The sequence below is a fragment of the Cygnus olor genome, chromosome 1, assembly GCF_009769625.2.
Source record: "Cygnus olor isolate bCygOlo1 chromosome 1, bCygOlo1.pri.v2, whole genome shotgun sequence".
Taxonomy (NCBI): Eukaryota; Metazoa; Chordata; class Aves; order Anseriformes; family Anatidae; genus Cygnus; species Cygnus olor.
The window spans coordinates 200,956,727-200,983,846 of record NC_049169.1 but is presented as its reverse complement, the minus strand read 5'-3'; the positions used below and the strand labels follow the sequence as shown (position 1 = coordinate 200,983,846).

Sequence of the window (27,120 nt, the reverse complement as noted above, 5' to 3'; positions counted from 1 at the left end):
GTCAGTTTTACTAGGTGTACTCTTTTCCCTTAAAGTTGTACTCTTTTTTTTTTTTTTTTTTTTTAATAAACTAAAGTTGCCTCCCCTTCATAATATTTCTTTCCTGGATTCCTTGCATTTTTTTCTTAGCTTAAAGCAACTCACCACGTTGAACTTGTCCATATTGTCTCCATCAATGTCTTCATCAGTATTTCCTTTTAACTTTTTGCTAAAGGAAATGCATCTTTCATGTCACACTCAGGCTAAGGAGTTGCCGATTTATACAAAGAGCAAACCCTACCAAAACCATCCTCTGTTCTAATTTCCAGAGGAACCGGACTCCTTTTCTGCCTCCCTGCCAACCTGCTGCTGTGTTTTCCACTTCACGAGGGCTGTGCTGTTGTCAGCCTGCTTCTGTGTGATCATCCCACCTGATGAACAGCTTCTGTTTGTGCACTGGTCTGCTCGGTTTTCTTTCTGAAGGAACATGGAAAGAAGCTGATCATCAATTTCACTTTTTTCAGGGGCTGAACATTCCACGGCACCTGGCTATCATAATTCCACAGTTGCATTTGATGTATAGCAAGCGGTAGGAGTAAATGTGGGGGAAAAGCTTATATACTGGGAGAACAAAACGGATTACTCTGTTAATCAGTGTAGATGATATATGTACCGAGTCTTTATGAACTGGCCTTTTGGGACAGCCCTTGCCCAGGCTGCGTTGTCCCCGTAACAGAAGCAAGGCGATTGCAGCGAGCAAAGCGGCGTGGGTGAGTGCGGCAAACGCAGCGCCTCTACAGAGACCTATTCTGAACTCTCCGGGTGCCGTGCCCTCAAACTTGAAAGCTTTGTCATTACTACAGTTCAAGGGGAAAATTACAGTGGTTGGTCTGAAGGTATCACAGCTTGCTCGAGGAGGTGGCCTTCTGATGTTAGAAAAAAAACCAACATAATAGAGCGTGTGCTTGCACTTGAAGTACTGCCGGAGAAAACATCCGAAAGGCACAGGCTTATGACCTGAAACAGTAACGTGTCATTTTCCCCTTGGTTTGTATTTAAAATACCTTTGTAGCAGTAAAGATCAGAAGTTTTTCTTTCAAGTTCTCCTTTTAAGAGGCTGGATGTAGTCAACAGTGAAACTGTGTGCTCCCCACCAGTGGAAAGCAGTGCTGGAAGTTTGTGGCCGGTGCTTTTACTTTACTTCATTCCTCCTCTCTGCGTGAGTCCCTTTATGGGACATCGACAGTGTCTTCTTTATTCGTCTGCTCACCAAAGAGAATATATCTGTCCTATGTGCTCCTCTTAACAGCGTGTTGGGTTGCTCTGAATATTTCCTTTGCTCTCAAAGGGAGCCGTAACCAGTGCCGCGCCAGTAATCTTAAGTGTTAAAAACAGTAATGCCTCAAATGCAAGTGATCTGCTGTTACTGTGTGACAGGATCATTTTGAATATGTGAATAAAATGTCTTAAGATATTATTTGCAAAATGTTTATTCAAAGGAGACACCTGTGAGCACACTACTTCCTTTTGGTTCACCAAAACTGTATTTATTTTTAAATTTTCAGCCAAATATCCGTAACATGACTGATCTATTAGAGGGTTGTCCACATTAAAATTTTGTGCATCACAGCATTGTATTTCCACGAGGCTTTTCTGTAACTTGATAGCTGAAAATATCAGTCTGTGTTGTACACCGGTGTATACCCGCTTGAATACGTGTAATCTGATCTGGCCATCCGAATTTTAGCTTTGGTGGGACATGTGCTGCCTGCTCTGCTCTGCTTTTGTCTCAGTTGTTTTCCCTTTTGTAACGATTCCCTGTGGTCCGCGAACATTAAGGTCCACGTGAGGTCAACCATACCTTGCAAATAGTGACAGTGGTGCAAATAATGACAAATATGAGGGGTCACACGGTGTTTCCTGTATTTAATCCAGAGGCCAGTGATTTGTGAGCAGCCTGCAAGGATGCTGCACGTAGTTTAGCCTGTCTTTAGGCTCAGCTTTGCATCTCAGAATATTCTCCTGTTCCCGACCTCCTTTTGTTTTCCATTTTCCAAGCTCTTCCTGCAAAGGGAGCCTGCCTGGGGATGTTCTCCCTCGGATTTTGTCTTTTTTTTGATGTGTGTTTTGCACATGTTTTAGTTCAGTATTTTAATGGGTGTCGTTAGCCTACCCAAGCTGTTTCTGTTTAACCACTACCTGAACTTGGACAGCGTGAAAAGGAAATTGGTTCAGCTAAGGAATAATTCTGCTCATTAATGATGCTGAGAGCCCCTGTAGGGAAGGGGCTGCAGAAAGAAGAATTGAGCGTAGGTGAGAATACCTTTGGGAAAGTAGGAAGCTGTGAGCTTACCTGTACCTATACACCTTAGCTTGTAGGTAAGCATGGAGGATTTGTTGTCTCCACCAGATGATGCTAAGAAGTAATATAATAGTGCTTGTATCAGTGACAGAAGGTAGTGAGGCAATCAGGGTATGCTGAAAAGAAAATGAAAACAACAGGAATCACAAAGCTCTGTCTTGTTCCTCATCTTTTTAATAAGCCTGTTCCATATTTGTAAGATCATAGGTTTCTGCTCATCTTCTGACAGCTTATTGTTGGCTGATTGAAAAGAAAGAGCCTTTGGATTTCTTTGTGATAACCCTGTGCCTGTGCAAACTGTGGTGGGCTGGTGTGAAAATAAAATAAAGGTAATTCTCTTGTTACTTTTTGGGATTTCAGAGAAATGACTAAAATCCCTGAAATCTCTAGAAATTGTCACATAACATTGCTCAGAGGCAGATTTCAGGAGTATTTATGAAAACGTTCTTTAAAATATGGAATAACAAAATTTTATATTTTTTATTAACATATGCTAGCAGGTAAAAGTTTTTGTTTCGGGATATTTCTCTTGCGTGCCCTATTGGGAAGAAAAAACCTGCATCTTCTGTATGTAACCAATATTTGATTTTATGCACTTTGGCATTTTGCAGAGTAGGGTGTGCAGTTAAGCTGTTTTTCAGGAAAGTTTTGAGACGGGGGAGGAAACAGACCAGAAATAGAATTATGCAAAAACTGCTGACTTTTTTAAAAAAAGTGTCTGGTGATAAAAGGATTTGAACTAAAAGCAGTTTATTTTTAATTACTTCACTGCAATTTCCAGGAAAGAAATTTTACCTTTTTTTTTTTAATCATTGTTTAAATTTGTCTGAGTTTGAATTAGTTAACCCATTATTAGTGAGCTGGGATGTTTTGTTCAGCTCTTGTTTTCATCGTTAATGATGGTAAAATGCTAAACCTAGGCTTTACGGGAATTATTTTTTTACTTCAGAAGGGCACGGGAAAGCCAGTTTACTTCTAACCAAGCTTACTGCTGGGAAGAGAGGAGCCTACCTTTGTTGCGTTGCGGTTAGGTCTTCTCATTCCTTGCTTATGCTGTTGGGTATAAGGTCAATTATGCATTTTGGCTGAGTAGGGGATGCCTTACAGATTGTTCTTATTCCTCTTTTTGCAGACACAGGACAAGCTGAGAGATGGATACAAGGATATGAAGGATATTTGTTTTTTTTACAACCATTAGTAGTCTTTCAAGTATTTTGTATCTGAGTATCCTCAGATACTCAATCCTCAGTATTTTCTGAGGATAATCCCATTTTGAGTTCCATTTTACTTCGTTAGTTACAGTTCATCTGTGGACACTCCTTGCTTTAGGAAATTCAGAGCTTCTCAGTGGTGATTTGAAAAACTTGAATCATTTTAATGGAGCAAATATTTAACAAGCAGCTCTGGGTGCCTTTCACCTTTTGCTGTGCTTCTTTCAAAGTTCCTGTGACCTGAAAGGTTTGTCCGTCCTGTTAGATAAACAAACCATTTGGTCTCCTGCACCATTCGTGGGCTGTAGGCGCAGAAGGTGCAGAATTAAATTACGCTTTTGGAAGGAGCGGTGTGCGGAGCCCTGTAATCTTGGCGAGATAAAGCTCGGTGTCTGGGTGCTGCTGAGCAGGACGTAACGAGGCAGTTCAAAAGGCCAGCAGATGTATTCTGGAGAGCGTGAAGAAATTGGCTGGGCTCTTTGGGGTTGTGTTTGGAGATGTTTGTGTTAAATCAAAGTATTTTACACAGGTCAGTGTATTGACTGATTTCAGGATGTGCTTTTCTTCAGTGTTTCTTGTTATTATGAGATATCTTTTTAGAGTTACTGCTCTTGGCTAGAGCTTGTTCATCCTTTGCTCTGAACCAGACAGAACAGGTCTTTCGAATTCACGTACTTGTGCTGTGGTTTACCCAGCGAGCTCAGATGAGGTGGACACTGGAGACATTTGGGACTAATTCAGTGCCGAGAGTTACCTGTATGCAATGTCAGGAAAAGAACGTCTCGCAGCACTTAAACTCAAGAAGTATCGGTGTGTTAATCGAATTGTAGTCCACACAAAAGACAGGGTAAGGAGAGGATCACGTATATAAGGAAACCCTATAAGCAGAATTCCTATAAGGAAATCTGCTAGGCATCCACAGTGCCGTCTACATGTATGCGCATCATTCATTTCTTACGGTTCTGGCTTTTCGGAAACTTTGTTAGTACTTTATTGATCAGGAGATTGATGTGAAAGTATAATACATGTCATTCTTAGTGCTTCCATAAGGCAGGACTTAGTTTACCGTGATGCTTATTACTTTAAAAATTCAATTATAACACATCTGTAGATTTTATAGTGAAGAATAGAAAAAGTATCTGTTTCCTGAAATTTGCCTTTTTTTGAAAGGCAGCTGTAGCTCACTAAAAAACGAATTATTTGTGCAGCACACTCATCTGCTTCAAGAAAAATATTTTTGCATAAGACGTAAAAGCTCATTAGGAACAAAAGGGGTTACACCAGTTACCACTTTCTGACAAAAACATTGATTTTGCTAAGATTTCACATGTATGGCTACTTTTTGTCCAGTTCTCATGGACTTAAATGGTAAAATTCAGATTCATACACAGAAACAATAAAAAAATAATATTTGCTTTTGGAAGAGTTTGGGAAATGTCTGTGGGGTAGCGCTAGAAGAAACTGAAATTTTTTGGGTGTGTTCCTGAAATGTGGTTAGAGGCTTGAAACAACTGTGTGCTAACCTTGGAGACACTGCAATAATGTCAAGAGCTCATTAAATTTAGCTGCGTGATTGATTGTATGGGCAGTTACAAATGCAGCTAATATGCCCATTATCATTTTTTCATGTTCCCAGTAGATAATTTCCTGGGGACAGCACCATATTCTTAGAAGTGCGTGCTGTCGACAGTTATGTCAGTGGATTACAGAGCTATTTTAGCAAATCAGCTTTTAATTAATTTCCGCAATAACAGTTAATTTTCTTAAATATGAATAATTTACGGAATTTAATTGTTTTAGATCTTGGTGGCCAGCTTATAGCTTTGTGCTTTCAACGACTTGCTGTGAACTGTATTTAACAAGGTTGCAGGGTTTTTTGAGCTGTTGTGCATACAACTGTAAGTGATAATATTTGAATCTAGTATCATTTATATTTAAAAAAAAATCCCCAAATCAAGTAACATCAAGCATCCCAGGTACTTGATACTTAAAGTTCTTGAGAAACAGACCAGTAAGAGCTGATAGACCAGGAAAATCTCTGTCCCTTCCCAGCGTTTCCCTGCAGGTCCTCCCACCTGGGACTCGACCCATTGGTGCTGGTACTGGAAAGATGTCACCCGAGGGGTGGGACGTGCCTCGAGGAAGGATGAGGGCTGAGGCAGGTGAAGGTGTGGATCAGAGGGGGCACTGGCATCATCTGAGGGAAACTGTGGGGATTTTAGTAGTCCTGCTACATAACAGTTCCATATTCTGTCCTGTACGAACTGAGATATTCCTGTGTACTAGTGCAATGGAGTATTGCCCCTAGGCATAAGCATCTGTCAAGCTTATAATTATATTAGCCATGTTTCACATTACTTTTGCTGGTTTAATATTATTTTTTTTTCCGTGCACTCTTTTTCCTGAACCTGTGTGGACATATAAAATGTTAAAAGCTCTCGTTACCCTGAGAAGTTAATTGTATCTTTCGATGACAACTAGTGTCAGCTGTAGATTGTGGAGGCATCTATCTTGGGAAATGTGAGAGGCATCTTTTTAGCTCCTGGTGCTATTTCCCCCTCCTCATGTTCTCAAGAGGCTGTTACATGCGAAGAAGTGCATGTAGTTCATGATGTTATTGGAAACGCTGCCAAAGCTCTAGATAGCTGCCAAAATGCTGATGTGACATCATATGCAAGTTGCCAGGATTTATGCCTAAAAATAAATAATTATAAATAATTTTAAATAGTTTAACTTCAATTAGTAAACACAAACATACCAATGTATGTATACGTGTATGTGTATATATACAATAAAAAGCATTTGTAGTAGGTGTCTGCTCATGCTGCGTGGCTTTTAAGAAAAGAAGCGTGCAGTTTCGGGGAGGATGGGGGTTGCTCAGCTCCATCCTGTTCCTGCCCCTCGCTTTCCCCAGCAGAACCGAGGGCTGCTGCGGGCTCGAGGCACATGGACCAGGAAATTGTTGAGGCTGAAAAATGACTGTTTGTGCAGGGTTATTTTTCAGGCAGATCAGTTCCCTGAATTTGTTCATCACACAGCTGCACAAACAGCGGTGGAAACGGGAACAGGGACACGGACAGGAATAAGTACCCAGGTGGGGGGCGCTGGACAGGTCAGCACTATGGCCAGAAGAAGGGACTGCTCCTTCCTCCATTATCCGCAGTCATCTTCTACTGTTGTATGACCTCTGAGTGGCTCAGGTGATCACCTGGATTCCCTTCAGAAAATACAAGCGCTACTGCTAGGAAAAAAGAAGATGCCAAGCAGATTTCTATCTTTTATTCTACTATTTTTGTAGGCATCTTGACCTCTCTAGGTGCATTGTCTCACCATGTTTCCTGCAAATGTGCAGAGTCAGGGTTTGCAGATAATCTGTGTTCCTTCCACTCTTTTTTTTTCCCGTAAAAAATCTCTATACATACATGCAGGGGGATTTGTGTGTGTGTATGTATATGCATTTAGCTGTATCTTTGTGGGGGTGGATAATAAAAGCAAGGCAGACTTTATTTACAATCTTTCCTGTAGTATGTGGAAGGCAGACAGTAGTGAGAGATGAAAGAATCGTGAAAATCTAGGTTGGAAGGGACTTCAAGAGGTGATCTAATCCGTTTGTCAGCCACAAAGCAAAATCATATAAATCTAAGTTGTTCCTGAAAGGGTTATCTAACTTACAAATGCCTGATGGTTCTTGAACTCACTATAGTCACCTGCCATCATAGAGTGGAGGATTTTTTAACAGTGAAGTAGAAAACAGAAGCTATAATTAGAAATTGTTCATTTAAGGCAACAGGAGAGAAGCTGAATTTGATTAAGGAAGAGGTCAGATTTTCTTTGATGATTGTTTTTGCAAGCAGCTCTGGTCCAGTTTTTTAATTTAGGCAAATTTGTACTTGGCACTAGCTTTCAAAATATTTTTGGAACTTGTAAACGTATTAGGAAAAAGGTCACAAACAACAACAAACAGAAATCAAGCCTAGTCATTTACATTTTTTCTTGTCTAGTTTAAGTGGTAGAAATTAATAATATAGAGATAAATGAAACTTTTCCACCATGTTTAAATGTATATAATTATTTATGCAATTTAAGAGAATCGGTACTTGAGTTAGGCTATTGTCAGGTGCTGCTGTGCAGTCTCAGATGTTCATCTGCTACAGCTTGAAAAAATATTCTTCTATGTGGTTGGAAGGAGTGTGACATTTATTGCTTCATGCATACATTTAATTTTTTATGTGCTCCTAGAGCATATGTGAATCCCAAGAAATGTAGAGACCAGAGCAGCTTGGATGGAGTTGCGTGTAGTAAAAGAGGTAAATGTAGTCTGTCCTTGTATGTAGGTGTTTTATGTGTGTGTGCATCTGATGACTCCTTTTTCTGATTATCTATAGATGCTACTTTTATGGACAATTGAAATTTTATACTGAACACGGAGGTTAAATAGCTCTGTTATACCTGATTACGGCTCATTGCTGAGTTACAGACATACATCTCTGAGAAGTTTTAAAAAAGTTTTATATAGATTTTCTTTCCCGTGAGCACATGACATTTTGCACAGCAAAGTTGTCTTTCTGAGATACTTTTACCCTGACATAGTGCATGTATTCTATCCTCATATAATGCAAATATACAGGGTATGAATTAAAGTTTAGGAAGTTATAACAGTTTATAACTTTTAAAGTGCCTTTGTACAACAGTTTGCAGGAAGTAATATTTTTAGAAACTCTAAGTTCTAGTCTGCTTCTGTTTTTCTCCTTCGGTGATATTTTAGAGATGAGAAACTGTCAGTGTCATTTATATGATGATACCACCAATGTCTTCAGCATTGATTTGAGTTAATCTTCCTTCATATATGCCTATCATCAAGTTACCCACTTAATGAAACCTTCAGGTGTCCTTGTAACTGACTTGCAATAAGGCTGAGCATGCTAAAATTTCTTTGAAATTTTTAAAATAGCTTACTCTAATTATCAAATGCCCTGCTAAAACTAATTATTAGGCAGTTGTAATAGTGGTAAAACCCTACTGTATATTTTTGTCAATTATGAAAATACTTTATTTCTAAACCTTTCAACCTATTCCCGTACTAGTTTTTAGTGCTTTTCGGAATTTCATCTTGTTCTGGTATTATTTGTAATTTTTACCAGTGCAATAATAAATATAAATATATAATAAATATAATTTTCACCATTATTAGTGGATACAGGGACTTTCATGACTGTACATTGCACAGAATCTTACGGTAGGAATATTACTTTAATACATGTGCTTTGCAGCAACAAAAATATTTCAACACCTGTAAACTTTTAAAGACAAATATCAATTGCAGTTCTTTCTTGGATACTAGGGTAATATCAAACCTTGTAATTCAGTGATTATGAGCTCTGGAATAAAAAGAGGCAGGCAGAAATCCTCATGGTGGAGATGAAATCTTGGATGATATCCGTAACATGAGCTACAGACTTATGTTCAGAAGTCTAATAGGAGACATCTGCACAGACTACGAAGAAAATTTATTGTTTTTTTTTAGTATTTACTACATTTGTAATATTCTTGTAGGATAAGTAACCAGATTTAAATTTCAGCTTACATATGGGTTTAATATTTAGAGATGTTAGTGGCTGTAGCTTTTGTTTGCAGCATTATATTTAAAGGACGTTTCCAATTCTACATTTCAAATACATCCTGATTTGACTAATTCACAGCCACCTACTTCTCATTTTTGTTCTTCAAAGTTGTACAGAGAGAACGTGCAAATTGTGCTGGTTGAAATGTCTGCACTGTTAGGAGACTGCACGGTGTCTCAGGCTGTGATTTGATCTCGGTGTGGTTCATGCTGGTTTAGGCAGGCATGGACCCCAGCTGCATGTTCCTGCCTGTGTTCAGTCCTTGGGAGGGGAAAATGTTGCTTTCAGATGGATCAGGTCTCAGATTCATTTTTCTGTGCATCTCTATGTCAGCAGAATACACAAGGTGGTGACCAGCAAGTAAAGGTGCCACTGAGCAGGAGTGGTACCTCTTTAAGCCAACATTGCTTGAGAGGAATTCATGAAGCTTCCACCTGAATTTGCATAGCAACATGTGTAGCCACCATGAAGAGCTCATTAATTTATATTATTATTACAGGGACCCAATCTTAGAGTTTAAATGTAGATTTAAAGTGTAGATTTTAAATTTGGTTCAGTACGGTTCAGTGATACAATATGAAACGCTGGTACACATCGTCTGTGAATATCTTGACATTGTTGCTTTTTGGACTCTGTGTTATACATAAATACATATATATATGTATATAGATATCTGAAATTGAAGTTTATAGTAATTTAATAGGTTGTTTATGTATCTGAAGTGAATGAATATTTAAAACAAGAAAAAGCCCTATATAGCCTATTCGAATTTCAGGGGGCCGAAATTCACTTGCATGGGACCATTTCAGGCATTTCAGAAGTACTTGCTCCAATATGATGAATTAAAAGGGAAGTGGAAAGGTTTACTTCTTGTAGTTTATATATTTTAAGGCTATTCTTGGCATAATTTAGGATAAAGTTGGAGTTATGTGCAAAACAAATGCAAAAGTGTATTTTTCTTATCATTGAAATTTTCTTGAGTGTGTGTGAGGGGAGGTTTGGTGTTGTATTCAGAAGCACTGCATGTTATCTAGAGTGTTATTTGACATAAAGTAATTTATTTTGTCTGTTTTTTCCTCAAGTCAAAGCTGCATGTATAAAATACAGATGTTAACTGTAGCAATTTTCAACAATTTTACTGAAGAATAGCAGACCAAAGGGAGGAGATGACTTCCACATGAAGTCTGCAAGCTCTTCCTGCGTCACGGGCGCTCATTTTGGCCTCTCTCCATTCCCCAGATGCCAGTTTCAGTGAATCTTGCAAGAATGTAATTCTCTTTGAGAAGTGGAGCTTGGATGAATTTGGTTGAAACCAAGTTATGAATTCTAATGTTATAGTTGAGTGCTGATAAGAAGATAAATTCAAAAGCATAGAAATGCTTTATTTAATGCAAGTCTATTAATTGCCAGAGTGAATGGTTATAGATGTAGTGTCTGTGCTTCAGGCAGACTGGTAAGCAAACTGATATTATTTTGCTTGGTTAGAAAGAGGAAACTAATTTAGATTCTGGAATTAAGAAATGAGGATCACTTCAGTGAATGCAAGAAAGCTGTCAGGAACAGATTTTGTGTGAAACATAATTTCAGCCTTGAGTTCTTGAGAGAGCATTATTATTCCACAACGAAAATGTACATAGGTGGAAGTAAGGTTAGGAGCATCCGTATGTGACTTGAGGATGATGGAAATGACACTGGAGAAATGCTGCTGTTGTTCAGAACTGAGCATTTTAAGTACAGGAAGTTTAGAGTTGGACTCAATGTTCTTTGTGGGTCCTTTTCAACTCGGGACCTTCTATGATTCTGTAGCTGAAATCGCATCGATAAGAAAACTGTGAGTGCTAAACAAAAGGAAAAAAGACCTTAAAGCAAGATGACTAAATAACTCATGCAAAAGATGATAATACCAGAAATAAAAATTAGCATTGGTGCTTACAAGTTAGATTTGAGAATAGAATGAGGATTAGATAAGCTTAATGATTTGATATCATTCCACTTTAAATTACATTCACTTCTACTTATTCTGTGGTCGTAAATACCCTGAAAAGTTATGTTAAGCTTGAAGTGTTATAAGCTGGGAAATGTTGTAAGCTGTTAAACCCTATAGAAATACCAAAATACCCCAAACCAAAACAACTCAATACAAAATCAACCTTGGTTATAGAGATATGAAAACGTTTCTACATTATTTTTGCCCAGGTTCTTTGTGCAGGAACAGAATGGTGTGGACTACACAGTCTATAAGGGTTAATCACTGGGATATTTTACTCTTTCGAAGCTTCTGGAAATATTTGCATCTGTAAAAAACAGTAAGGAAATCAACCACTTGCAAGGTCTGGTTATTGTTTGGGAGTACAATCAACTTTTGAAATCTGTTTGCATTCCAAATTTTACTCCCAACATTTACTTGACTGAATTGCAATTTCATTTCTTTGGCACTATTCTAAGCTACTTATTATTGTGATAATAAGCATGATGTATGTCTGCGTATGTTAAATTATGTGGCATTCTTTGTTCTAAGCAGTTGGACATTTTTCTCTCTCATTTGTATTTATCATTGATTTAGAAAAATCACTAGGCAAACGGATACATCTTTTTAGTGATCATGGGGGAAATACTTCTTCTTATCATGTAGTTCAGTACAGGGTGATTCTGTGTAGGGTCATCACAGGCGAGCTGAGGTAGGGAGGCACCTCTGGAGACCGTGTGGTCCAGCCTCCCTCAAAGCAAGGCCCACTGTGGCCTGCTGCTCACGGCCTTGTCTGTCTGAGCTGAGCATCTCCGAGGGTTGAGGCTTCACAGCCACCCTGGGCAGCCACTTGTGATGCCTGATAACTGAGGGCTTCTGCTGGGGTGTGATGTGGAGCTGTAGGGGCACCAAGATACAGCCTGGGGCTGGGGGAGGGCTGGGAGTGGTGCAGCCCTATGGCTCTGTGCCAGCCTTGCCGCCACTGGGTTGTCCATGGAGCAGCATGCATGGCTGGTTTCAAAGGGTTGATTGGTTTCAGAAAAGAAGTTTCAGAAGATACAGTTACTTTTTTTTTTGTACTTCAGCCTCTCACATGTTGTGTGCCCTTGAACAGCAGTGGGCTCTTAACAAGAGCTTTGCAAAAGGCAATTCCGTTGTTCCATTACGGCATGCTGCAGCTTTGTTTGCTGTGGTTAAGGCAACATGAAAAACAGGGAGAGACTTGACAAGCGCTTTTTGAAAAAACAAGTGAAGGGTTGCTGAAGTGCTTAACTACACGTGTATATGTGGCATTTGTGAACTAGAAAATCAGAGGGTTTAATTTTCTCTTTCATTCCCTCATGCTGTTCTGACACTGGCAGGTGCTCCCTGTCTCGGCTCAGTGACATTCAATGTTTGCCAACTCTAAGTATTCAGTTGTGATCGAGCATCAGTGCTTTATCATGAATCTACATAATCTCTTGTTTAATAACACTTATTAGTCTTTCTTTTGATCTTATCTGTTTAGAGATTGCTTGAGGCTTGCTGACAGAAAAATTCAGGAGTCTATAGCAAGCTGAAGGGGTGTGGGTGTAGCTGAGTTGGCAAAACACCTGATACGGATCTGACAAATTGTTTTGTATGTTTTCATAAAGCCTGTCAATTTTGAAGCAGTAGTAATATTATATTGCTTCACAGGTTACTTAATTTAAAATAGAAAAGTAACCATTATGTGCATGACCAAGATTACATCAAGAGTTTTCACTAGTACTTTTGATAGCTCATGAAATTTTCTCCAACTACAGTGGATTTCAAGTACAAAAGGACACCATGTGTTTGTGGAGTTGTTATAAATGTTACCATTTAACAGGATTTACCATGGAAAGGAGGTAAAACATTGCAGAACTTGAAATGTCCAGGGAGAAGAGGATCTGTCTTAGAATTGAAGGTGCAGATCAATGTGCTGATGTCTTCTGGGATCAGTAGGAATTTAATTTTGGTGGAAGACAGCCACTATTTTCCACAAGTTGTCATGCTTTTGTACAAAAACAAATCATGTTTTCAACATAAAATATCTTTATATTATTTCTTTCAGAGCTTTACTAATGAAGTTTCAAGTGAGAAGTGTGACTTCTTTAATAAGCATCACTGAGAGACAAATAGTCCGTTTTTGCTATTCGCTGCAGTTCTCAGGAATTCAGAGGCACTATTAATAGAAAAATAAGGGATATTATAAAGATTGCTGTTCTAAAGGTAGTAAAAGCTAGAAAGTAGATCTCATATTTGAATTAGAGTGTAAAAGAGAGGTAGTATATGACTTCAGAGAAGTCAGGCAGAGTCAAACTCTGTCAGCCCGTGGCTGCACCCAGCAGGTACTGAGAACAGTATTTGGTTATGGCGTATGTGTTTTGTTAAATCTGTGTCAGACTCAGATTATCAATTGTTCCCGAACAGTTCATTCCTGCAGGAGTGCAGGGTGCGTGTCATTCCCCGCTGGCTCTTCACCTCTCCGCATTGGATTGAAATATAAGGGGGTTGGGGCTAAGTACAGAGGTCAGTTGTTGAAAACTCTCTGCCCCTATTTAATGGAGCTGGCTTGTTCCCAAAGGTGTTGTCCACGAAACAGCTCTGCTGAGAAAGGCACGAGGGATTCCAAGACAGAAAAAGTGAGAAGGTTACAATAGTGTGGAGCTGCTGCAGGATTTGAAGCCTGTTTTCCCTTTAGGCTTCCCCCTTCCCTTTATTTTCCCTGTAGCCTCAAGGAGCTGTTTGACAGACCTGAGGTATGTATTTTGTTCAACACGCTTAAGTTTAAATAAGGAACAGTGGATTTGAGAAACCTTTGCTGTGGTGTGTCCAGATGCATGTTTTAGTATTTGTAATGCGTTCGTTTTGAAGACACACATCAGCAATACTGTTTTCATGAATACGGACACCTCAGGAGGCCATTAAAATTACACGGTCAGATACTGGTTAACACTGACCAGTGAATCTCACCACATTGTGCATTGAGTGTGTAACTCATGATACACAAAACAGTGTCATTGTGTTTGGTTAATCTTACTAACAGGAGAAGTTGCCATCTTGTTTTTCTGAATCTGGCAGACTTCAGGTTCTAGCCATCACGTGTTTGATTTCTGCACATTACAAACAGTCTTTATCCATCCAGGCTGTTGGAGCGGCACTCCAGCCACCTCCGCGTCTTCTCTTGAATAACCCAAAAGTGTTGAGATTCGGGCATCTTCAGTTCCATTGCAGGCCATCTGTTCGGGGCATTGAGTTGCTCTTTGTAGCTGCCTATTCTGCTTTTTTAGCTTAGTTACACCAGTGTGGCTCTCAGGAGAATCTGCTGTGCTAGCCAAAACAGATTAGAAGCTTAAGAGGTAAGAAAAATAAATGTGGGATGCAACAAAAACCTGACAACTGTACTTTGTACTCCCATGGGACAGCATATAGAGAACTGTGGTGGGGAGAGGGAGAACAGGTGGAAACTGGTTCAGTACTCAGGAAAATCACTTGCCAAATCCATTGCTGATATAGTCTAGTAATAAGCATCTGTTACAGTCTTCCTCTACCACGTCAGGGTGTAAATATGGTTTATAGCAGTAAATTATGGAGATACAGTTGATATTATTAGCAGGTTGTGGTTTTAGGGCTGAAGTCCTGCTCTTCAGTTCTGTATATGTAAAGATGCAGCTGTCATCCATAAGAACTGCATTGTCAGCTAACGGTGACTCATTCCACCAGATAATTATTTACTATGATAACTTCTTGCTTGGGGCATGAAATAATAATAGAAAATATCGGCTCACATTGGTAAGACTGGTCATCAGATCAGATTTCAAGTGGCTGCAGGTAATGAAACTTGACAGCTATTTTCACATAAATTATTTTTGTATGACTTATGCTATCTTTGTGTAATTAATCGGAAATTTTCAGTGATTTCCATCCATCTCCTTTAACTACCATAAAATTACAAAAAAAAAATGCTTTAAAATATTTTATTATTGGAAAAAAACAACACAGCATATCAACTTTATAGAGACAGTTAATTGACTAGGAGACTACTGTTTACATGATTGTAATGTGGAGGTAGAAAAGAGATAATTCCATGTATACTTTTTTCCTTGATCTTGGAGTATAGGGACATTACATTAATCTTCATACCTATTTCTATTGTATTATTTTTTATTTTTTTTAGAAGGGAGCTTCTATATGGGAGAATCTTAGTCATAAGAGCCATAGAAAGCATTTTTTATTGGAGCAATAACATGTTTTGAAATAAAATTGAGGAACTACAGGCAGCAGTTAACAATTTTCTGTGATTTATACCAATTTTACTTACAGCGCTGTTGTGTAGCTCTGTGGTTTTATGGTTAAAGCTAGGTTTGTTTGTGCTTTTCTGTTTGGTTGTTTTTCTTCATTAGACCAAATAATTTGTATTGAAAAAAAAAAAAAACAGAATGGCTTTTGGGTACAAAAAATACTCCTCGTGTCTGAAATAGAGGTAAATCTGGAGAATGGATTGTGTTCTCAAAAGTCTGAAGGAGTATGTTCCTTCAGCCCTGGTAAGGTTGTTTAATATAAAAGATGCTACAACTACCCTATCACTACTCAACTAGATGCATAAAGGTCAAAAGAGTGCTTATAACCACGATCAGCAGAGAAAGCAGAAGGCTCTTCTGTGGATAAATGGCAGGCTGGTTTACTTTAAGGATTAAACCGAAATGTGAAATGGCTCTTTCTTCTGGATCATGTAATTTAAGAGTAAAAATCCGTGACCACTATACAAGATTCCAATCGTATGTGTATAGATCACAAAGTGCTTTTAAAACAGAAAATCTTAAATAAAAAGTAGTAATTTAAGAAATTAAGCACATATTAGTATTAAATTATTATTATTATTATTATGGCCATACTTGTAGAAATAGCAACTAGTGACCAATTAAAAAAACAACAACAAAAAAACTAACTCCACCTTTCTTTGTAACTTTAGGAAAAAAATGGCTCAAGTAACAGTTACTGGAGAAACTCCTTTTAATTGACCTGTCAGTCAAGTGTTATCAGAGTTTTTATTTTAATTTTCCTTGATTTTTGCCAGTAAAATTTTCCTCAGACACTAGCTGATTGTTCCTTTTTTCTGCAGCATACAGCCTTCAAGATCTAGGAGCAGTCACTTTTTTTATCCCTAAGTGTAGCTATCGCTCTCACATGAATTGGTAAGTGCTTGATCCAGAAGGTGATGGTTTTCACGTCTCGTGAATATCCTTGAAGTCAGGCCTTGATGTGCTAGCGGCTGAAACAGCCTCATGTCCTCTGCGAGTTGGATTTAACACTGGCCAGTGTTGAACTGTAGCTCTGACACTCTAAATATTTCAGCCAGCTAATACCACTGACTTGTCCCTTTGCACAGGTCACAGGCATCTTCAGCGCTTTTTAATCAGAAAGTTTGTGGTTCTTTATCACAGACTTCTCTCCGATTCTTCTTCTGACTGGATGGGACATCAGCAACCTCCAGTTAGAGACATGGTTAGCCCAGGAAAGCTGACTATTAACTCTACGTCAGCTATAAGCAGATGGGTGTCATCTACAGGAGGGAAGTTTCAGAAGCTGCATATTCCAGCCCAAATAACACCCACCTGGTACCTCTGGGTCTCTCTGTACCCCAGCAATCAGAGCAGCCCCAGTGCTTTCAGCTCATTTTCCAGGTAAATCAGCAGCCCCTTCCTTGGCCCTAATTCAGGCAGTGTCCCGAACTGCGTTTTATACTCAGAAGTAGGAACTGCTGCGTGTTGCTTCAGGATGTTTATATGAAGGCTAAACTTTCTTGAAAAAAAAGAAATTGGTGTTGTCAGCCCACAAAGATGTGAAAAAAAGTGCCTCTAAGTTTTGTATCATACTTTTTCCTCTTCTCTATTACAGTTCAGTATAGTACAGTAGGTAAGGTACAGTACAGTCAACTAAATTACAGTGCTCTCCTTACACACCAACTCGGCTAACCTACCATGAGGCATAGGGAATTTTCCTTGTAACCTCTGTGCATCTCTTTAGAAATGTTAAAATATTTAGGGTGGATCACTCTCATTAGAAACATTTATGTTGTCTGCTTGTTGTAGCTGTTGCTGCAGCTGGAAAGTTTCAAGGTCCGTGTGTTGCCAAGCTCAATTTGTTGACCTTGTACTGTAAATCAAAAACTGATGGACTCTGCAAGAAAATCCCAAAGTAGACTTCCTGCTCGCTAGCTACTATTTTAAGGCTTAAATTCACTCAGTATTTAGAATTGTAATTCTGTAGGCTTTAGTGTATTTTTTTCTCTTTTTAGTGTAGTTTTTAAATTTAAAATAGGCATTGCATATTGTACATACTGAAGGTGCTGCTTAGATACAACAGGGAAAAGTTTGGTTGGAAAAAAGAGGCATATTTTGAAAACAGCTTAATTCTGGAAGACAGTGACCTTCCGTGTGCTGGTACTACAGTAAGACAAGGGCTGGGCTTTCTGTGTTCAGCTGTGCATGTCATGTTGAACTGGCTGCTTTAGCTGCACATTTTACTGCCCTTGAGTTGTGTAAATGCCGGGCAGAAGCAGCGCTTGAGCAATGGTGTCAAACATAACCAGAGCATAGCTAAGAGACTTTTGCCTCTTCTGATTTTAAACCCTTCTGATAAAGTAGTTCACAGGCTTCTTAGAATCATAGAATCCCAGAATGGTTTGGGCTGGAAGGGACCTTAAAGCCCATCCAGTCCCAACCCCCTGCCATGGGCAGGGACGCCTCCCACCAGCCCAGGTTGCCCAAAGCCTCATCCAGCCTGGCCTTGAACACCTCCAGGGATGGGGCATCCACAGCTTCTCTGGGCAGCCTGTGCCAGGGCCTCACCACCCTTGCAGTGAAGAATTTCCTCCTAATGTCTAGTCTAAATCTATCCTCTTTTAGTTTAATACCATTCCCCTTTGTCCTGTCATTGTCTGCCCAAGTAAGGAGTCCTTCTCCATCCTTTTTAAGACCCATTTAAGTACTGAAAGGCCACAGTGACAATGAGGTCTCCCTGGGGCCTTCTCTTCTCCAGGCCGAACATCCCCAGGTCTCTCAGCCTTTCTTCACAGGAGAGGTGCTCCAGCCCTCTGATCATCTTTTTAGCCCTCCTAGATTCGCTTTTACAGCCCCACATCTTTCTTGTGCTGGGGCCCCAGACCTGGATGCAGGACTCCAGGTGGGAGTCCTGGTTGCAGTGCATTGGTGCCCTGTGGAGAAAACTCTCTGTACCATCCATCGTCCTTGCAGTAGGCTTGTCTCACCTCTTTCTCCTTCTGTGCAGGTATTTGTCGGTATTTGTCGGACATTTGTCGGTATGTGGTTATGACTTTGTGCATATTTGAAAACAGTTATGTTTGTCATCAGCTGCCTCTCTTTAGCTTAAGCAAACACAGTTCGTGATTTTTCCCAGCAGTCGCGTATTTCATGCCTGTTATTTTCATTGTCCCTTCTGCACTGTCTTGCCTTGCCTGTGCTTAAAGTCCTTTAACAGCAGTTCTCAACATCGTATTGCAGGAGTTTCTAGCACCAGGCTGTTAGTGTAATATGCTGCTATACCTCACCTCCTCTATTTCTGAAAGAGTCCATAATTCTATTTTACAGTGCTTTCTGCAGCATCGCATTGCTGGCACATATTGATTTGTGATCTGTGAAATTTATTATACCCTTGTACTGCCTATGCAGTTATTTCTTCTCGTGTTTTTTGTGTATGTGATTTCTCCTGCCAAGTACTTCGTATTTATTTTTGTTGAATTTCATCTTGTTGACTTTGGGCAATTCAGCCACTTTGCGTGAAGACTGAGCCTCTAAAGGATTTTGTCAATTGGTTACCCAGTATCTGTTCCATCATTAGAATCATTACTGAAAAGAAAAGGGAAGCAAAATCTCCATAGTGACCTCAGTTAAATGTAGCTGAATAATGACCTGCTAACTTAAAATTTTCTCCTGCAGTGTAGTTGAGCAGCTCTGTGCCAACTTTCTTAATTTACATGTGCAACTGCCACAAAGATGCATTCACGTTCATATAAATTACACCTCCTCCTTTCCTTAAAGCATCTGTCAAGTAGGAAAATCACAATAGTTTTAATTTATTTGTTGGCTGTGTTGGTTGTTTTTTATCATTTTATCTAGGTGTTTGTAAATAGGATGTTTCAAATAGTTGATGCTAGTATTGTTGTGGATATTAGATATGGCCTGGCTGACCGCCTAACACTGTTTGCAGATGATAAAAACTGGGAGGAGTGGTTGTCCTGTCCCACCAGGTAGTTGTACTGCCATCCAGAGGGACCTGGACAGGCTGGAGAGGTGGCTGGCAGGAATCTCGTGGAGTTCAACACGGGGAGGTGCAAAGTCCTGCACCTGGGGAGGAACAACCCCAAGCACCAGCACAGGCTGCGGGCTGAGCATCTGCAATGCAGCTCTGCAGAACAGGACCTGGGGATCCTGGTGGGTGCTGGGCTGAACGTGAGCCAGCTATGGGCTCTTGTGGCAGACAAGGACACCGGCCTCTTGGGCTGTGCTAGAAGCAGTGGGTCGAGGGAGGTGATCCTTCCCCTCTTGTCAGCCCCGGGGAGGCACATCTGGGGATCTGTGCCCAGTGCTGGGCTCCCCACTACAAGAGAGACCTGGACGTACCCTTCACAGTCACAAGAGTGATGAAGGACTTGGAGCATCTCCTACGTGAGGAGCTGGGAGAGCTGGGTTTGTTTAGCCTGGAGAGGAGAGAGCTCAGAGGGAATCTTAACGATGTGTATAAATACTTGTTAGGGTGTAATCGAGCTGTAATCAGAGAATGGTAAGAAGGAAGAAAAAAAAAAAAGGAAAACAAAAACAGACTATTTAATAATGTGAGTGCTTTTAGTATGCAAAAGTGTACTTCCCCCCCCCCCCCCCCCCCCCCCAGGAAACTGGTTCTTTGCCATTTTCACATAATTCTCAATATCATTGCCCAGGGCCATCAAAGCCACCAGGACTTCTTGTCCCTTCTGTCTCCCAGAAACGGCACCAGAGAATTGGTGATTGCTGTTTGAATGGTTAAATGTGGTTTAAACATCAGAGGGTTAGGGCGGATCTTTTTAAGCAGAACTCAGGTTTAAATGTAAGTCTGCTTTTGCTGGTCGTTTGAACTGAAATAGATCATTGTCCTCGCTTCACCCAAATGCTTTTATATAAAATGATTTCAGATGTTCACATTTTTGGTGCAGAGTAATGAAATACGATAGTACTAGCGAAGGAAAAGGAATAAAAAATAATGTTACAATGTCTTATCTGCCATAATTTTAAGTCATATACCAGAGGGCATTGAAACAGGAAATAGTCTTGTAAGATTCTTTTCTTCTGAAACTCCTTGTAAACTTTCCCTATTCAAATTTTTATCAGACTTTCTGATGTCTATCAACATGTAGCAACCTAATCTACTGTTCTACGTGTGTTTATAACCTTCAAATGTGTACTTCTGCCAACATTTCCCGTTCTTTTCACTTACACTTTCTGTGTTCTATCTTGTTAAAAAACCTCTTGAACCCTTGAAAATAAGTGCAATTTATCTGTAAGCTATTTTTCCTCATGAATGCTGGGAATGTGGGACACTGTATTTGGTACAAAACAGTATTTTCTCACTCTCAAGCTATATCTGGCAAAGGTATAGTGTGGATTAAAGCAGGTTATGAATTTAAAGCATTATATGATTGTTACTGCCTATGCTGTAAGTGCAAGCGGTTCTGCAGTCAAGACACAACAGCTTGTTGCTGTCTCCAGACTTCATCCTCTGTCTCTTCTTCCCTGCTCCTGGCACTGAGGTCTGCCTCCTTTCCTTTGCCCGTGCCTGCTCTGGTGCTTTTAGACCCTTCCAGTGATCTTATCTCATTAAATTGGGGGAAAAAATTGTGTGTGTGTTTTTTTCGTGTTTTGTTTTTGTATTTTGTTTTTTCTCTCCTTGGATTAGCTTTCGTCAGCATTTTTGAGTCACTGGGCGGGTAGTGAGGGAGGGTAGTAAGCATTGAGCAGGTAGCTGAGGGGATGGAGGTACAGGACTTTCCCTTCTCAGTGGTGGAGAGCTGCTAATTTGCTCGCTGACTCATGTACAGTCACATTGATCTAGAGCAAGATTGCATTATTGCAAGCATGTTTAACGCTACGGTGAACTGACAGAAAGGGTACTCGTGTGGGAACAGGATTGTCTGCTCTCAGCCTTGCTCAAAAGCAGTTAAGCAGGAGGAGCTGTCTGTGCAGGCATCTTAAATTTTCTGCTCTTTAAACTGAAACCATCAAGACTATGTTTGAATAAATCACAAAAGCAAAAGCAGAGAGAATATGTTTGTTTTCATTCTATTGTTTTATTATTATTTTGTTATTTATTAGTATATTCCAGACTATTTTAAATGGCATCCTTTGCTCTGTCTATCATTCCACTACCCTGGTTTGGATGTTTTTTTTTTTTTGTTTTTTTTTTAATTTCCGTAGGACCAACCAAAGTCCACTAGAAACAAGAGAATCCTTTTTGGTGGATTCAGACAAGCTGTTACGTTCATGCCGTTGAAACCATATATAAATAAAGCGTAACTTTTGTAGGAACATTTGTGAAGTGTTCACGATCCAGAACATACAGTAGTAGTGTGATGGCTGATGCAATAACCCTCTTTCTCCTTCTTGTAGGTACTGTTGTTCTGCATCACAGCTGCTCTGTTCATGTTCTTTTTCAGGTATGTTGCTTGTATGTCTGTTTATGTTTGTAAAGATTATTTTGAAAAGTGTTTCTAAAAGCTTGCCTGATTTTTGGTATTCATACGAAAACTTACGTGTATTCTGGACTCGAGGCTTCTAAATCGAATAGAGTTCTTCCATGGCATTAAAAACCCAGGGCTGTGAACATAATTGGTCTAAAAAGGGAAATACTAAGTTAAACACTTCAAATCTTCTGGAGATTACACTGGTTATTTAAGGCGCCTCCTCTCATCTCATAATTAAGACCCTGGAGAGCTAAGATTGCCTAGTATGAAAGCCGCTGAAATACTGCTTTTCATACACATTCTTACATACCTTACTGCAGGGGAGATAACATTTTTTCTTCTGGTGAAAATGCAGGTGAATAGGCAACTGAGGTTTTATAGTCTTAAATAATACCAAATGTTTGACATGCATGTGAGTGCAACTTTCACATTCTTTTTTCACAAGTATCTGTATTCCTTTTTTAAAACATTCAATAATGTGCTCAGATTAAACACTGGTTTTACAACTTTTTTCTCTCAGTTTGCAAGAGACGTGTTATTTATCTTTTCAGTGTTTCCTTTTTAAATGCCAGACTCCCCCAAATTACTGTATTATATCTCTAGTTGGACAGCTGCTTGTTAGAGCAACCTTTGACTACAGCCCTTTGCCTTGGAATTTTCTGTGGCATGTAGCCATGGCTGATTCTTCAAGCCATAAGATCCCCTGATGATTGCAAAACTCGAGAAATTGCAGCTTGTTTTTTGTAATTCCATTACTTACGAATTACTTTCAGCTATTGGCCAAAACCACTCTGTGGATAAGGGAAAGCTGTTAATTCAAAAGTTTCTGAAAAGCATTCCTCCTTTCACCTAGCACCCATTAAGACCCGCATATCTGCAGTCGTCTTGTTCTTGAATAACAGCCGCTGAAAAGTTTCCTGGGAATGCTGGACACCCATCTGCATAAATGCTGATTAAACAAACCCAAAACTCTGAAAATCTGGTCAAAGGTATAAATGTTGTATGATTCTGGAGGAAACCGGTTGTCTCCTGTTTATGTCTTGATAACGAACCAGTGTTTTACAGACAACCCGGAAGTTAAACAAGAACTGACCAGAGCCCAGAAATATTTGGAGAATTCCTTCCTGACCTGACAATGCGATGCTGACAGTTGTTGAACGGGTTCCAAACCACTTTCTCTTCTAAAATTAGTCCCTCCGTGCCAGGGGTGACGGATATCCTGTTGAGCAATCATCAGGAACATTTAATTCCTTTGTCTATGTTGTTGTAACAGAGGAATTAAAGTACGGGGATGGGAGGTATAGATCCATTAATTACCTCTCAAGAGAAAATACCAAAATATTTTTTGTAAACACCAGCAAAGATAAAGTAAAATTATTGAAAAATGATTTGCACCGACCAATTTATTTTCTCTCTTTTTTTTTTTTTTCCCTGAGTTTAATCAGTATAGTCAATAGAACATCCTTGCAGGGATGTGGTACTTTCATAAAGAAACCAGACCTGGACCATCTGTGTAGACAGGCATGTAGCTGATGTGTAGATAAAGCTATTGGGTGGGACTTCAGTTACTTTGCAGAAGAGACTTGGAATTCAGATGGATGCAAAGTGGAGATAAGATCTGAAAAAATATGAAGCCGTTCACTGATGACAAGGTCGAAGTAATGTACTTGCATGCGGTGACTTTGGAGAATCAAATGATTAGGGAGCAGTTCCCTGAAGAAGAATCCAGTGGTAATTGTTTGCAAACTGTCAGTGAGAGTAAGTCAATAATGTCCCATTCCTGCAATAAAGGGAGGCACTGTTACAAGATATGTAAACAGGATTAGTGCTTGTGAGGTAGATAAAGTTGTCTTTTTGTTGTACTTAAGGTTTAAGAAGTTCTCAGTGCTTTTTGTGTCTTTGGTTATTACATTCCAAGAAGAATATGGAACTGTCAGAGAAACTTCAAGAGTGTGATCTGGAGTTTAGAAAAAAAGATTTATTAAGAAGGATGGATTATGGTTGTTTAATTAAAAAAAAAACAGGGGGGGGGGGATGGAATTACTGTCTTCAAGTATGTATAAGACTGCTGAAAAGAGGAAAAGAATAACAGTCTGTTCTCCTGGCTGTGATAGAAAGGACAAGAGACAGCAGAAGAAGACATTTATTCTTACAGTAATAAATTGTACAGAGATTAATTCACATAGATAGTGACGAAAATCCTAAGCAAGCAGTGAAAAGATTAGCTGGCGAGGCTGCAGATGGTCTGTGCTTTCAGATATGTAGCAGCAGATTTTGGAAAACATGGGTAATACTGCTTGGGGAAAGGAAGGAACTATTTTGTGCCGTGAGTCTCTTCCACTTTTTGATTCACACCAATGGCTGTCTTATTGAGAAATATTTAATGTAATAAGCTGTCAAAGACAGTGGCTGTAAGTTCTTGGAGGAGAATAGCCTTGCTTGCCTTGTTGAATGCAACTTGAAAGATACACCTGGAAAAAAGTCCAAATTACAGCTCTGTGAGTTAGATACCACTGCATGTTGTAGAATGTATGGATGGGGACAGGTGAAAAAAAAAGGCAGAGAAGGTGTAGGAGGTCCAGGTGGTCAGGGGCATCTCTGAAAATTAGCAGAGTGAGAAATGCAGCTATTCTACCACACACCAGATTAAACAGTTCTTCCACAATATGTAGTCATGGAAATATAGTAGGAGAAAAAACACTCTTCAGTGAGAAGCCAGACTTTAGAGAAGTCACTTGAGCAACTCTTGGAGTTGTTGTACAGTTTGTCTGGACTGGGATCGTGAGTTGGTCATTATCTTGCCCATATGTGAATTCAGCATTGATCGCTTCAGGTAAGGTTTTGGACAGCCCTTGGAAGAATCCTCTCCGGATCTACCCAGCCTTCTGGGGAAGATAATCTCCTGTCTCTCTTGTCATATAAAAAAGAATTGGAAGAGTCATTGCGCTGCATTTCATGTGTTTAGCGAGTCAGAATTATTTCATCCTTTTTCTAATCATAAACAGATCTTACACAAATAATGGTAGAATTATAGTGCTTTCAGAAAAGTCTCAGAAAAACTTTATTCAAGGTAGATCTGCTTACCTTGTAGAATATTTTGCCATTGACTGTGAAAGCTCTTTACTGCAAACAAGCATTTATTGACCTGAAAAACAAACAAAGTCCTTCTTTGCTATGTCCCCAAACTCTGTTTCCAGGGTGGTGTTTTGTCCTCCCCACCCCACCAAAATGTCCAAAGAGGTACAGACAGTAGTGGCAATCTTGACCACCAAGGTAATATATAATCCACTACATCATTAAAAATAAAATCCTCATACACTATCTAAATGGTGTAACCTGAAGCTTAAAACTTTCTAAAAAAAGACTAAATATTAATATATCTCCGTGCTGTCAAAATATGACTGATACTTGGCACTCAGATGGCAATAATGAGAACAAAAGCAAAATAGTCTCTGTTTTCTGAGTTCGTAGAAATTCCCTCATCCAAGATTATTAGGATCTCTGAACATAAAAGTGATGACTCGCAGTCAGTTGTCCTGGTTGCCTTGCCTGTACTGCCACTAGCATTCTTGCAGCTCCGTGGTTAACTGGTCGACTGCAATGAGCCAGTTTTTTTGCCATGTGCAGTTTGGATCCTGCCCAGCTGGATGGGTTCCCTCCCACAGCTCCTTCAGTGATGCACTGTGGGGCAGCTGTTGGGGGTGGATGGGATGAGCATGGAAAAAGCAGATGTGCTCCTTTCAGCACTAGCATGGATGTTTGTCACTGTAAAGTGACTGCATCTCATCATGGCCTAAGGTGATCTCTACTGAACCTATAACATGAAAGGTTACTTGAGTTGGAAGGTTCAAAGCTGTCATCTGCATGCAGGAGTTAGGATATATTCTATACATCACAACTTTCAGGATATCATTTGGGTTGGACTATTAGGTTGAGCTTGCTTTTTGTTGATTCTGGAAGGAAGTGCTCCACTTGATAGTTATCCACTAAAAGGGAGCAAAAGATGGCGCATAATTGTAGCATGGTCATATCTCTCCCTTGATGGACACTGGTTGGAAATATTGCTGTAACAGTTATGTGATTTGTGCTCCAGGGAAGTATAGGCAAGTTCTTCTCAATTTATTTGAGTGATTCCTTCTTTAGGAGGAAGGACATCAAGACAATTGAGGTGCTAAATCTCAGACTCAAAAAATGAGGTTGCAGGACTGAAATAGTACAACTAAAACTGGGAATAATTACTCCAGAAATGGGTAAAGTGAAAAAGAAGATAGAATGAAAGGTAAATTCAGAAGAACAATATAGGAAGGAAGAGGGAAGGGAGGGAGTGACCGAAAAAGAAGAAGAAAAAAAAAGATGATGTCAGCAGACAGGACAAAAAATAGAAGAAAAAGAACTAGGAAACTAGCAGCTGAAATGGAGATGATAGGTTTACAAGCAAATGTTATAGACAGAGGAAGCATATTTTAGTGTCTTATTTTTTTCATCCTCTCAATCCTATTTTACAGTAGTTTTCTGCTAACTTATACCTCCATTTGTTTCCATTTTGTCTCAGAATGTTTCTGCTTAGCTCCACTGAAAGTGCTGAAATTATGCATCACTCATTCTTGGGTAATTGTAGTATACAGTAATTCATATAGTGCAGTCTCTCAAACATTCATTTATAAAGAATTTATATTAACCCAGTTGAAGTCTGATTCTTTCCCCTCCTACCACCTTTTTTCTTAAAAACTTACAGAATTGTGTGTAGGGAGAATAGCGTTCCCATGTCTTTAGGAATTAATTTTCAGACGACATTGAGCTCCATTGGGACTTAATATTTATCACTCCTCGAAAAATGTTTCTGATGTTAGATGCTGTCATGTTGGATTTTTTTTTTAATGGAACTTTTCTAAAGTATCTGGGAACAGAAGCACACTTTTCTTTAATGTTCCTATTTAAAAAATGTAGATTATATGGAATTAAGGTAATAGGGGAAAGATTTTGATTAAACCATGAATGCATGTCATGTTATTTCAGTTTGACTAATTCAAGGTAATGGCTGTCAGAGTAGTGTTATAGAATAATTGAATAGAATAAAATGAATAAGCAGGAGGAGTTCTAAAATGTGTAAAATAAAGACTAAACATGAATTCTGTGAATCTTAAGGTATGTTTTTGGGGGAAGGGGGATACAGTGGCTGTGCTCTTGCACATATTTGCAGAAATCCACGTTAACACAGAACAAACTACGCAGTAGGTGAACAT

At 39.4% G+C, this 27,120-nt stretch overlaps 1 protein-coding gene across 5 annotated transcripts in view; it reads left to right on the top strand.

The window, feature by feature from the left end:
• Window positions 1-27,120, top strand: part of TMEM135 (transmembrane protein 135) — a 181,615-nt gene that overhangs the window by 95,874 nt on the left and 58,621 nt on the right. For all 5 annotated transcript variants that reach the window (XM_040544297.1, XM_040544295.1, XM_040544296.1 and 2 more), the window contains one exon: window positions 21,804-21,850. In XM_040544297.1, the coding sequence (XP_040400231.1) occupies window positions 21,804-21,850 (47 nt within the window). The remainder of the gene's footprint in view (window positions 1-21,803; window positions 21,851-27,120) is intronic.